Genomic DNA, 14,035 nt, shown 5'->3' with positions numbered 1-14,035 from the left:
TATATATATATATATATATATATATATGAGAGAACGGTTCCTACACATATGTGTAGAGAGTTCTCTACACACTAGCTTAAAATACAGTGGGGGCCCACATTGTTTGGGTGATCCAAGCCATCCATTTTAAAGACCCTCACATAGATAGGGTGTCTACAAAAAATCAGATCCATAGGATCATCCCAACCCTACGATTTGTGGAGGTAAAATGGATGTCTTTAAACCTTCACAAATTAGTCCATTTTTTGCCTCCACAGTTCGAATGGTTAGGATGATCCTATGGTTCTGATTTTTCGTGGACACCCTATCTATGTGAGGGCCTTAAAAATGAATGGTTTGGGTCACCCAAATAATGTGGCCCCCACTGTATTTTAAGCTAGTGTGTAGATAACTTATCTACACATGTGTGTATGAACCGTTCTCTCTCTCTCTCTCTCTCTCTCTCTGTCTCTCTCTCTCTCTCTCTCTCTCTCTATATATATATATATATATATAGGGGGTGCCCAAAAAATCAGCTCGACGAACCGTCAAGTGAGGGGGCCTACCATATACAAATTGAAACTAAAGGGAGTGTAGTTGTCACGTTTTAAACTAAAGGGAGTGTAGTTGTCACATTTTAAACTATAGGGGTAGAAGTGGATGTGTTAGAAACTAGAAGGGGTGTAAGTGTAATTTTTCCTTTTTATAAATTGGGATTTGGTAATATATTTGGGCGATGATTTTTTTCGCCGCCGAGGGATAATGCGCCCCACTTGTAACGTGATTTGATCTTTTCACGTTAAAAAGCGCCTGGTCTGCCCACAATTCACGTGACAAGGGGGCGCATTATCCTTAGGGGGGCGAAAAAATCATCTCCCATTCGCCCCGTTTCTTCCCGGCGCCACTCCGTTGTAGTTTAAAAAGCGCTGCAAGGTGGGTCGGGGAAGAAAAGGGAGCGAATATGCCTCTCTCTTTCTTTTGTTGTACTACAATGGGAAAGGGATATATTCACCCCTCTTTCTTCGCCTATTATTATGACAATTGTTTCAAATTTGTTTAAAAAAGATTTGTTTCAAATTTTGCCCGAAATCTGAAATTCCGGTCCGAAATTTTAGATTTCTGTTGCGACCAAAACCCTGAAATCTTAAATTCGCGAAATCCTAGATTTCGGCCGGAACTTCCAAAATTTGTATTTTTAAAAAAAATATTATTTTTCCGAAATTTGGTAATTAATAAAATAATATCTTTTTTTATTACTGGATTTCAATTCTGCCAAGGGCGAAACCGAAACCGAAATTTAAATCCATGATTTTTTTTTAATGGGCTAAATCCATGATTATGGCTACTCTTTTCACAAAACAAAGGGTGGCCCAGGGAAGAAAAAGGGAGGATACAGATCCCATATGATGAAGGCACATTGGGTTCCACCTTTGGTAAATCTGAAGGCCTTGCTTTGGATCTTCTACAATGCAAAATTCCCACTTCTAAGGATAGAAGTCAAGGTTGATTTTGTTATTGGATAGGCTTGATTGGGAAAATGTGCCTAACAAGAGATGGAACATAACTTGAACAACTTGTAGGAGTTCTGAATAACTTGGTAGGGCAAAACTCAAATTCGAACGAGAACTCAGCCAGAGTAAAAGAAAAGTCAGGCTACAGCATTTCAACGATTGATGCAAGGAATTTTTAAAGATTGATTTAAATGAACTTAGGCCATGCTTGGATACCCACAAGATTTAGATTTGAATTTAGTTGACATTTTGAACTGGATCAGATCCTAAAAATTTCCAAATCAGCTAGGATAGTGCAAAAAATTCCGATTTTCAAATCTATTATACGAGACATTATTTGGAAATCAATATTTGTGGCAACTTCCTTCACTGTCGCTGCCGCTCGACGTTGCTCCGGCAGCAGCGAGACCTCCCTCCACATGTTTATGAAGATGACGGATGTATTTTCTGTCCAAAACTCAAATCCAAATCAAAATACAAATGCATCAGGTATCCAAATGGGCCCTTAGATTTCACATACACAGCTAAGCCAATAAAAGACCTGAACTAGGAGAGAACAGCTAAGCCATTACAACATTGGTTAAAGTCATTTCTGGGAACCATAGAGAATAGCCACCTCAGATGTATTAAATGAATTGGATAAGATCTGCTAAAAAGTGAGCTTGTGTGTCTGTTCTCTCGTTCAAAAGTCAGCCACAGAGGCTAATCGAATCAGAATATATGTTATTATAAGATTGGATCCGAATCTGGGCTATTCACTTTTTCCTGTCAAACCCGTGATTGAGTCACATTACTTTGCAGGTCATGGTTGCACGGCTCAGATTGTCCGATCCAAGACCCGTATTTATGGCCGGCATTAATGGCATTAAAATAGGGGGTTTGCTAGGGAATTTTGCAGAAAGGCATTTCCCGGCTGACTTTTGGATAAGGGAACAATCACCTTAGATGAATAATGAGAGAACAACCACCTCATATATCTAATCTAGTAATATATAAGTAGAAGGGAATGTTGCATGCTTGGAGTGCCCTATGTGGCACCCTCTGTATCTCGTTTCTACTTCGATTATGTGTTTCGGATTCTAGAGATTACAAAAGGATTTGCTATCTTTCCTAAATATTTGCCAAAGGAACGTCTCTCTCTAGCCAACTTGAAACACAAGGTAACTAACCCTTCAAACTTTCAAATGTGATTTATTGATTCTATGTCCCTTCAAAAGATCTTCAGATATTGTCGGTATATGTCAGTGTCTACAGACAAATCGAACAAGAGGAAGAACCCATCTATTGGTCGTCGAGGCGTATTCTCAAAATACCTATATCTACAGCTGTGGCAATAGGGGCGTGATTTGGTAATACGCCAGCATTGTCACATACATCTTCTTCTTCTTTTGTGATTTTCTCCTGTATTGGCAAAGCTTTTTTGAGTTTAACTTTCTCATATATGATCACAATATCTTGCTATATTCTCTTCCGTTATAGCTATTATCAAAATGGGATTTGCCTCTGGCAAAAGGCTTTTCGAAGCTGATCTGTTGCACGTCAGACCAGCCAACTTGTGAATGGAGACAAAAGCTGTTGTCTTCATTAACGAGTTGGCTGGTCTGATGTGCGTCAGACTGACCGCGAAAAGGCTTTTGTGATGGACGCTAGCAATTCCCTATCAAAATATATCTTATTACACAGGAGAGGGTTTCTTTGTCACCCTCGTACCACTGGTGAAGAATAAGACAAAATCTGCTGAAAAGTGAGCCCCTGTGGCTGTTATCTTTCCAAAAGCCAGGCACCAAATGCCTTTCCGCGAAATTCCTTAGCAAATCGCAAATATATAATTAATAAAACAATTGGGGGAGAGAGAGAGAGAGAGAGAGAGAGAGAGAGACGTGGGCGTGCAGCTGTTAGGTGAGAGAGACCTAACTCGGGGGTGTACGGATCATTAAAGTGGTCGGTGTGGCGCCGTGTCATTTTTTCCGATATTTTTCCGAAATCTTCGAACAAGCTTTGTCTGAAAAAGAAGAAGGAGAGCTCCCATGTACAACAGCCCATCTATCGGATTCCTGACCTAAAGAGGTTCGTTCCTTCCTTCATTCTCACCTCTCTTTTCGCTTCTCTAGCTCTTATTCAGTCTACTTCTAGGTATAGAATTAAATGAATTAATACAGAGCATGATTATTTGGGATTTAACCCAATTAGATTGCTATTTAATGTCCGATTTTATCCAATATTCTAACATCTATCAATCCTAAGATTTCTCTACAAGTACAACTTCTTCTACAGTGCATATGATCCGAACCCTATTTTTTCTTTCTGTAATTGTATGTGCCCCAACTTAGATAATCAAATTCATACCCTTTGACCTAAAATTCAAGCATTTTCATCAAGCTTAATGTTAGAATTAGTTTTCCTTATTTAGATTATCTTCTTTATTTAAGTTATTGCCATATTAGAGTAGGGTTTCCTTATTTCCTTTTTTCTACTCTACTGATTTCTGTTTCCTTATTTTGCTTCCCCTAATTTCTATAATGTAGATGGTTAGCTTATTGGAGGCCTGAGTTTCCTCGAACTAACTCAATCTTTCCCTTTTCTCTATAATCTTCTTCCCTATTTTCATTTCTGATAGAACGGTGTTCTATCACTTAAGAACTTTATGAATTCTGCAACCATGTAATTCGATGCATAGAGTATATTTTATATATTGATTATTTTTCTTTTTTTTTCTTCTGCTTGTACTCCGACCATCTCGGTCTTTTTATTAATACATTTGGCTACCATTTAAAAATAAATAAATAAAATTTATGAGTTGTGCAACCATGTAATTTGATGGGAAGGGGAGGTTTTCTATTTTGATCATGGGACACTTGATTTCTATGACTCATTTGCAGATTTATTTTTGAAAGATAATCATTTACAGATTACTATAGTATATTTATTTATTCGGTTGTAAATTGTATTTTTTTTTTTTTTGACTGGTGGTTTAGGGTAATTCTTTGAGATGGAGACTTGCTACTGCGTCGATCTACAATGGCCAGCCGATGAACTACTGATGAAGTACCAATACATTTCGGACTTCTTCATCGCGCTTGCCTATTTTTCTATCCCTCTTGAGCTGATATATTTCGTAAAGAAATCCGCAGTTTTCCCTTACAGATGGGTCCTGGTGCAATTTGGGGCTTTCATTGTTCTTTGTGGAGCAACCCACCTTATTAACTTGTGGACTTTCAGCATACACACTAGAACTGTGGCAATTGTTATGACCACTTCCAAGGTTTTGACAGCACTCGTGTCATGTGCGACAGCTCTTATGCTTGTTCACATTATTCCCGATTTATTGAGTGTGAAAACCCGAGAGTTGTTTCTGAGAAATAAGGCCGAAGAGCTTGATCGAGAGATGGGCATTATTCGTACTCAGGAAGAAACGGGTCGGCATGTGAGAATGCTGACTCATGAAATTAGGAGCACTCTTGATAGACATACGATATTAAAGACGACGCTTGTGGAGTTGGGTAGAACTTTGGGTTTGGAGGAATGTGCATTGTGGATGCCAGCACGTACAGGGTTGGAGCTTCAACTTTCCCACACTCTCCACCATCAAAGCCCTGTTGGATTTACTGTACCTATTCAACTCCCTGTAATCAACCAAGTTTTTTGTAGCAACCGTGCGATAAAAATATCACCAAATTCTCCAGTGGCAAGACTTCGTCCTCTTGCTGGAAAGTATATGCCAGGGGAGGTTGTCGCCGTGCGTGTCCCGCTTCTACATCTCACGAATTTTCAAATTAACGATTGGCCAGAGCTTTCCACAAAACGATATGCATTGATGGTTTTGATGCTGCCCTCAAACAGTGCAAGGCAGTGGCACGTTCATGAGTTGGAGCTTGTTGAAGTGGTTGCTGACCAGGTTTGAATGAAATCTTTTTCTTTTCTTTCTTTTTTAAATCTTTTGTTCAGCTAACTGTGCATATCACTATGAGGTCTAGAGCTATGATATTCATTATTTCATTTCTCGAGTTGCTTGGCGGTTGGCTATTTGTTTGCCCAACGAAATGATACGATGTTAAGTTCCATGTTTGAGCCAAGATATTTATCATATAAGGTTTCACAACTCAGTTTTTTGTTTTGATGGTTAACAAGATATTATTAAAGAAGAGAATGATAAATGATATAAGCTGAAAAAATTGCATCACGAAATGGAAATGGAATCCCCAGTACACAAGATCGTAGCGGAGTCAAATATATCATATATATTTGACTCCGCTGCGATCATGAAAATATAGGGGGCAACTTTTCCATGCACAAGTCACCATAGGTTCATTTGAATAAATTTCACTTGATTTGAAAAACATGTACTTCCAGACAGGGGCGATGCCATAAATTTTGCACAAGGGGGGCAAAAATTATACTAATTTTTTACCTAAGATAGAAAAATTTTCTATCTAAAATTTTGCACAAGGGGGGCAAAAATTATAGTAAATTTTTCACAAAGAAGGGAGATAAAAATGGTAACATTAAAATTTTAAACTTGTTTCCTATCTTAGGGATGATTGGAAAGGGGGGCATATTTTTTTAAAAAGGGGTAAGTATAAAAAAATATTAAAAAATAAAGGTATATATATATTTTTTCCAAAAAATAAGGGGGGCAATTGCCCCCATTTCCTTACAAGTGGCATCGCCAGTGCTTCCAGACAGTCATCAGAAGTGGTTTGTTATCCAGCCTACTGCCTTTTCATTTTATATCACTATTCTGTAATCATGCATGCCAGGACCTATCTCAAGTTGCAGCATTGAACATTTTCCCAGCCACCGCCGCTATCTATGCAGATAATGAAACAATCAGATAGGCATTTTTCATCTTTCATTAAAGCTCGCATTATCATGCACTTAAAAATCATTAAAAAAACAATCACGCACTTAAAAATTTCTGGTGCATGAAAGTGCTGTTGGAAGGTCTTGGTAAATAATCCTTCCTTCTAAAAAAAAAGGTCTTGGTAAATAATGGCTTCAGTCCATTTAGGTCAACTGGTTCAGTACGCGTATGGATCATTTGCCTGGAAATTTCGCATAATGGTCAAATGAATCTACTGTTATTGGTGTGTGCCATTCTTCACATGACATCAAACATAGCACACATCTTTCAACACTCCCGTGTTTGTCTCTGAACCTTCCATTTTTCTTCTTGATATCATTGCATTGACGATACACGCCTGTTTCACTACCCTGAAAATGAACATGAAAAAATGTGTTGTTCTGTATTGCAATACAGATTTTGATTTTTAGCAGCACCAGAGAAATCCTTATTCTTGGTTCTTTTTTTCTGGCTAGGTTGCTGTTGCTTATTCTTGATTCTTTTTTTCTTGGCTAGGTTGCTGTTGCTCTTTCACATGCTGCAATCTTGGAAGAATCCATGAGGGCAAGGGATCTGCTTATGGAGCAAAATGTTGCGCTGGATCATGCTAGAAGAGAAGCTGAAACTGCCATTCGTGCTCGTAATGACTTTTTGGCAGTTATGAATCATGAAATGCGGACTCCCATGCATGCAATTATCGCTCTCTCCTCTCTACTGCAGGAAACTCAGTTGACTCCTGATCAGCGCCTTATGGTGGAGACCGTCCTGAAGAGCAGTAACCTTTTAGCTACACTGATTAATGATGTTTTAGATCTTTCAAGGCTTGAAGATGGAAGTCTTGAACTTGACCTAGGAACTTTTAACCTTCATGCGGTTTTCCGAGAGGTACTTTTTTGCTCTTATCATTTGGGTAAAAGGGAGGAGGCTCATGGGTCTTTAGGAAATGGATGATTCCAACTGGTCATAAAGTTTGATTGGTATGGTAAAACTCTTGTTTGTGATTGCAGGTTGTTAATTTGATAAAGCCCATTGCATCTGTCAAAAAGCTGTCTGTGTCATTATGTTTGGCTCCGGATATACCACTGTATGCTGTTGGTGATGAAAAACGTCTTATGCAGACTGTTTTAAATGTTGCTGGTAATGCAGTTAAGTTTTCAAAGGAGGGCAGCATTTCAATCACAGCTTCTATTGCGAAATCAGAGTCTTTAAGACAGGGTTCTGAATTCTATCAGGTTTTGAGTGATGATCAGTTTTCCCTGCGAGTTCAGGTTGGTATATGGTAGTTATTCTAGTGATATTTCCTTACGAGGATGCTTAGTTCTCTAGTGATTAACAATCTAAGTTTTACTAGCCATTCAAAAAAGAAAAGAAAACAATCTAAGGTTTACTATGTCCTTGAATAGATATGCAGTACTTCACAGTACCTGACAGAAAAGAGATCTGAACTGCTTGCAATTCAATATACTTCAATCTTCACTCATGGAAAATGCTGATATTTGTCACTGCAGGTGAAAGATGGAGGCTCGGGACTCAGTCCAAAAGATATTCCAAAGATATTTACCAAATTTGCACAAAGTCATTCACTGGAAAGTAGAAATTCCGGTGGCACTGGACTTGGTCTTGCTATTTGCAAGAGGTGTGAGCCGTTGATTTCTTTTCTTTTTGGTGCAGCTTTGACTTCAGTATTGTCGACAAAGCAATTAATTTGGCTTGACACAGTTGTATTTCTTCGTATAGGTTTACCTTTTAGCTGTTTATTTAGGCCCGAATCCGAATGAGACATGCTTTTCTTTTCTTAATTCCTTTTTTTTGTGTAAATGAACTTATCTGCTCAATGGATTTGTACAAGATAATTATTATTTCTATCATGTGATCATTATGGCATTTTCACATTTAATAAGTGTGATGCGATCAGGTTCGTAAATCTTATGGAGGGGCAGATATGGATTGAAAGTGATGGTCCGGGAAAAGGGTGTACTGCTATATTTGTTGTTAAACTTGGAGTTGCAGATCATTCAAATGAACCCAACCACCGTTTTCTACCTCTAACACAAGCAAATCATGGCCTGGCGATTTTTCCGGGACTCAAGGTTCTTGTTACGGATGATAACGGGTCAGTAGTCTGACCATCTCAATACGAGTAAATGTTGCTATAAATTTAGCAGCAGGTTTTTTTTATTTGGATGTTCGGATTTGTTGTGCCCTTTACTTATCTGAAGCATATCTGTTTCACCACGTTGGGTTTCCACAGCTAATAGCATAATTTTATATCTTTTAGCATTTGAGAATTTGCATGGATGTTCTTTGAGGTTCTCAATAACACATTTCTGCTTGTTTGCTTATAATTGAGTCGGCCAAAGCCTCCTTTCACCTCTGCATAACTGAAGTGGCTATGCATTTCATTGCGCTGTTTTGCATGTCTACCATTCTACACGGAATTTAGCTTCAGTATCTAGTTCTCTCCACGCGTGTGAACATGGTTTGAAGTAAGGAAAAGTTTATTGAGGCATGTAAGCAAGCAGTTAGAAGCAAAAATATTTGTAGGCTCTGCATACGTTTGTGTTTGTATGTCCAAAAGTTGGTTGATTAAATTTCTTCTTGGATTAGGTGGTCCGACCTCTAGGTTGAAGAGCAAAGACTTGAGCATTGAGCTAGAGTCTCAATCCCAAATGTCTTCTATACTTGTTGGCTGTTGTAAATAGAAATGCATCTGAAAATAAATTTCTGTGGACCTAGTTCAGCGCAATTTGACATATAATTTGCATAACATGAGTAACATAGAACACCACCTCTTTGTGGCCTTTTGCTTATTACTCTTGCAGTTCTTAGCATTTTTTTTTTTTTTTGAAAGGTAACTTTTAATAGAAGTAAAACGAAGTACAGAGAGCGGGGACAAGATGTTCCCGAAAATAAAAAGAAAGAGAAATCATAGGACAATACCCCCTAAATGGGTGGTATGCCAGATTCAGGCAGATAAACAAATCGAATACCCGATAAATGAACCCCCTCTTTAGCCAGAATATCCGCCTCAGAATTTGCAGTCCTTCTACGATGCTGTAAGGAAGGTTGGATATCCCGCACTAGGTCCCGAATCTCGTCAATAATTGCATGTATTCGCCATGGACCACCTCCTTTGTTCCTAGCCCAACCCACAACATTTAAGGAATCACCCTCAATCACAAGAGGACCAATTCTGTTAGTGGCATACCATTTTAGGCCGGCTAAAAGAGCTTTTGCTTCCGCCTCATAAGCATCACACCAGCCAGCCGGGCCTGAGTATGTCATAAAAGTTTGGCCGTCGCAGTTTCGAAGGATTCCACCAATTCCAGCCGAACCCGGGTTTCCAAGAGCGCTACCATCGAAGTTCAATTTCATCCACCCATCAGGTGGCGGAGTCCATTTCGGGGTAATTTGAGTAACCCTCTTCTTCTCATGCGATATGGACCACCACTGTCGAATTAGAGTTCCAACAGAGTAAGGGATCTCTCCTTTCCTTTGGGCCCAAGCAATAATTGAAAATTTCTCATCGAGGAGGATAAATCGCCATGATTTTTCCTTGCCATGAAAGATTCTGGAGTTGCGTTCCAACCAAATATGCCACAAAATCGCATACAGCACAGCAGACCACATGCTCTTACCAATACAACCATTGAACATGCCCCTCCAGTGAATGATCATCGGATCAATTCTATTGTCCATGACCCAGCTTACGCCAAATAATTTGAAGATAGCCATCTATATACGGTAGGGCAAAGGGCACTGGACAAATAAATGACCAGAGTTCTCTTCGTCAGACACATTACACACCTGTTGGCAATATGAAATCTGCGACGCTTGAGTCTGTCAATAGTATTGATGCATTTGTGAGCTACAGTCCACATGAATGCAGTGATCCGTAGGGGAGCATAGTTTCGCCAGATGCGAGCGATGTCTGAATCAGGATCCGATCCATCATTCAATAATTGAAAAAACGAGCGGACAGAGAATATTCCACTCGGGTCCGGGCGCCAAATCCATTCATCTTCTCCCACCGGGGATATGTAATGGCTCTCCAACAGCTCAATAAGAGATGTAAAGATGGTAATCTCGGAGTCCTTCAAGTTGCGTCTGATTCTAATATCCCAGAAAATGCCACCAGTATTATCGATCCGCCTCAGATAGTCGGCTATTGTGGCCTCTTTATCCGATGCAATTCTGAAAATCTCAGGAAACCGTGATTGGAGGCTTTGATTCCCAATCCAAAGGGCCGACCAGAATCGGATTGAATGACCTTTTCCAGCTTTAAATCTGAGGTGGATTAAGAAAGAGTGTTGAGCCGAGCATATAGACCTCCAGGCCCCAGATCCTTTCCCCACTGCTGGAGACCTACATATTCATTCACCACGATCAGAACCGTATTTGGAGTGAATTATGTTGTGCCACAATGCCCCTTTTTCAGTCCCAAACCGCCATAACCATTTACCGAGCAAAGCCCGATTCCGCTGACGAATTTTTCCAATTCCCAATCCCCCTTTCTTTCGAGCTTTACCGACCGTGCTCCATTTTAGCAAATGTTTGGATTTTTTACAGTCCTCGTTACCTTCCCAGAGAAAGTCACGCTGGAGTCTTTTGATTTTCGATGCAATAGAACCACGAATCCGAAATAGAGACATGTAGTAAACAGGCATGTTTGCCAGAGCCGCTTTGATGAGCGTAATCCTACCACCGAAGGATAAATACCTTTTCTTCCAAGATGCCAATTTCCTTTCTATTCTTTCGATGACAGGGTCCCACAGAGAATCCTTTGGGATACCGAATCCCAGAGGTAGACCCAGGTATTTAACAGGTAATTCCGCTTTGAGGCAACCAAGAGCGTTGGCGTGCTCTAAAACCTGATCCTCTTGGATGTTAATCCCAGCCACCACACTTTTTGCACAATTTATTTTGAGCCCCGAAATAATTTCGAAGCACCAAAATAATCTTTTGATATTTCTCATACAAGTGACCCCCTCCTCCACCGTTCTTAGCATTATTATATATGTGCAAATTTGTGCTGAATATTACATTGTTATGCTTATGCATTCCCAGTTGAACATAATTTAATTCTAATACTTTATCTTAACGTGACCATGTCTCTCACTATTGTTTTTAACTCCCTGGGTGGTTTGTTATATATGCTAGTAAATTAGTAATGCATACAACAATGAAAGAAGCACGGATAAAAGGAGAGAGAATATATCACAGTAATATCTATGATAAATACTGATAAAATCAAACAGGATGAGTGTATACTATTTTAGTAATAAACCCAGTATAGACCATACTTATGTACTTCTATGAGTTCTATATTATTTAACTGCAGGTAATTTTAGAGGAGAGAGTGAGGAAGGGAGAGCACTTAAAATATACAATTTGACATGAGCCAAATTTACTCAAAACTTGATATCTATGGTAAATTTTGATGTAATCAAATGTTATCCTTCTGTAGTATCAGACTGATATGTAGGGTAAGTTCTGATAGAATCAAACTGGGAAAGGGAGGGTATACTATTTTAGTACTGAACCTCATACAAACCACATTTACTCGAAATTGATATTGCAATAAATTCTAATAAAATAAAATGATATCCTGTCAGACTGCAGATAAATTTGATATTACCAAAGACATGAGGTATCACAAACCAATATTTTAAGCAATGTTTCATAAAAGTATAAGATACAGAGAAACTAAATTCATTAGAACCGTATAAATAATATATGAGCATCCACGAACTATGCATTGGAGTTGGAAACAGTAGCTGGCGTTATAATTTTGAACTAAATGAAGCATCTTTTTTCGTAGACTGGATTTGCCATTATGATCATCAATATGACGGATATCTACATCTTGGGCGATGGGGTCTTTATATGAGAAATGCACGGTGATAATCATCTGACATGGTTCTTTCTTAATTTGCTCAGGGTTAGCAGAATGGCGACTAGGGGATTACTCGTCCATTTGGGATGTGATGTGACAGTTGTTAGTTCAGGCGATGAATGCTTACGGGTTATTTCTCAAGAATACAAGGTACTATTTATGGATGTCTGCATTCCTGGGATGGATGGCTATGAAGTGATGGCCCGCCTTCAGGAAAGATTTCCAATGCGTCATGAAAGGCCTCTGCTTGTAGCACTCACAGGGAATACAGATAGGCTAACAAGAGAGAATTGCTTGAGGATAGGCATGGATGGGGTGATCCTCAAACCTGTTTCTCTCGAGAAGATGAGGAGCGCTTTGTCGCAACTTTTAGAGCATGGGACTCTGAATGAGACCATTTAAGCTGGAAACACGAATTCTGTTGACCTAATCTCAAGACAAGAAGAGAGAGAAACTATTCCTGGCCTGGCAAATGTACATGATAAATTGTGACAAACCATGAGAGTTTGTACCATCAAATGACTAACAGTTGGCTGTAGCTTCTCCTGCAGAACACGTGATTGTGAAGATAAGGTGAGGTGCTGAATTGTTTGTATGGAAGCATTCCCCTGACGGCCAAAATGGGTTGGATGCTATGCTTCTCTTCTACAGAGCCTTATTCTGCAGGTATCCCTTCAAAATGTGGTTATGATGTTTATGCATTTTCAGAAAAAATGCCAAAATGAACAGGAATCCGGGAGCTTCTCCTCTTATCAGTATGTATCACTGATATGAAAGATACTTTGCATTGCCAGCTTAATGTCTATTTTGGGTTGCTTCTTTTATGCTTTGGGTGATTGAATACATGTTGGGGCTGTTTGGATACCTGGATTTTAGAATCCAGGTTTTACTTGGAAAGCTGTGTAAAATTCTGGATTTTACAATCCATTATTCTGGATTTTTAGTAAGAAATCCAACTTTTAGAAATCTCTCCCTGAGATTTCTATACCCTGACGATCTCCCGCTTGAAGAAATGAAGGGCGAGAAATCAAGACAGTCAGTCTCCTTCTCTCATCTTCCACCCCGGGTTTTGAGGAAATGAAAGATTCTAAAATCCGCGAGCAACTGAATGCGGGCATGGTAGAATTGGAATTATTATGACCCGGCCAAATAATTAAATGTTTATGGAGGAAGTCTAAACTGAAAAGAAGAGGTGAAAGGGCTCCCCCATTGGCTGCAAATCACCATCACGTTTGTTTTTTCGGCAGTTATTAATGCATGATGGTAATGTGTAGCCAATGGGAGAGCCCTTTCACCTCTTTGTTGTAAGGGCTCCCTTCAGTCTAGAATTCCTCATGTTTATGTAGTCCTCAATTTTTATAACGACACTAAAATATAAAAAAATTAAAGGAACTAAAATATAGAAAATTAAAGGAGTAATGAATGTCGTTTGGGTTTTGCAAGGACACCCTTTGAGTTTATCTCTTTCTCTCTCTCTCTCATCCGGGTATAAAGTGCCATTATCAACACAGGAGTGAGAATATTATTTTCCCTTCTTTAAAAATACAATAAATCCATAAATATTAGATTATTTAACATCAATCACACACTCACAGGGATTATTAGGAAATAATCTGAGTTAAAGTTGTAGCTATATGTTCTACAAATGGTAGGAATGAAAGTGATTGGCACAAGAGCCCCTCAGATTAAAGTTGTAGCTATATTTAAAAAACAGATTTTTTGGTGAAATTTCGACCGAAATTCTGAAATTTTGGACTAAATAAAATACTGTTTCGGATATTATTGATTTCGGTGTCGGTCTCGAAATCC

At 39.0% G+C, this 14,035-nt stretch overlaps 1 protein-coding gene across 4 annotated transcripts; it reads left to right on the top strand.

Moving 5' to 3' along the window:
• Positions 1 to 2,498: 2,498 nt before the first annotated feature.
• ETR1 (Signal transduction histidine kinase, hybrid-type, ethylene sensor) lies at positions 2,499 to 13,050 on the top strand. 4 transcript variants are annotated; one of them, XM_077382554.1, is made up of 8 exons: positions 2,499 to 2,650; positions 2,736 to 2,839; positions 4,466 to 5,385; positions 6,847 to 7,215; positions 7,338 to 7,598; positions 7,839 to 7,966; positions 8,246 to 8,443; positions 12,271 to 13,050. In XM_077382554.1, exons 3-8 carry the CDS (start codon positions 4,480 to 4,482, stop codon positions 12,626 to 12,628), a joined length of 2,220 nt encoding a protein of 739 aa, XP_077238669.1. In that variant the 5' UTR covers positions 2,499 to 2,650; positions 2,736 to 2,839; positions 4,466 to 4,479; the 3' UTR covers positions 12,629 to 13,050. The 4 variants fall into 4 exon arrangements, with proteins under 4 accessions (XP_077238669.1, XP_077238671.1, XP_077238670.1 ...); XM_077382556.1 differs by lacking the exons at positions 2,499 to 2,650; positions 2,736 to 2,839 and adding an exon at positions 3,409 to 3,557; XM_077382555.1 differs by lacking the exons at positions 2,499 to 2,650; positions 2,736 to 2,839 and adding an exon at positions 3,547 to 3,623.
• The last annotated feature ends 985 nt before the right edge of the window (positions 13,051 to 14,035 follow it).

The sequence above is a fragment of the Tasmannia lanceolata genome, unplaced genomic scaffold (assembly GCF_043159265.1).
Source record: "Tasmannia lanceolata isolate RefF3 unplaced genomic scaffold, GAP_Taslan_0.1 ptg000006l, whole genome shotgun sequence".
Classification (NCBI taxonomy): Eukaryota; Viridiplantae; Streptophyta; class Magnoliopsida; order Canellales; family Winteraceae; genus Tasmannia; species Tasmannia lanceolata.
This window is presented reverse-complemented; position numbering and strand designations above follow the sequence as displayed.

What these genes read in the sequence shown, in the direction of transcription:
- ETR1 (XM_077382554.1), top strand. Translation starts at nt 4,480, where the DNA reads ATGGAGACTTGCTACTGCGTCGATCTACAATGGCCAGCCGATGAACTA. An exon ending in AGTTTTCCCTGCGAGTTCAG is followed by an intron (nt 7,599 to 7,838) that starts GTTGGTATATGG and finishes TTGTCACTGCAG; the next exon opens with GTGAAAGATGGAGGCTCGGG. An exon ending in GGTCTTGCTATTTGCAAGAG is followed by an intron (nt 7,967 to 8,245) that starts GTGTGAGCCGTT and finishes TGATGCGATCAG; the next exon opens with GTTCGTAAATCTTATGGAGG.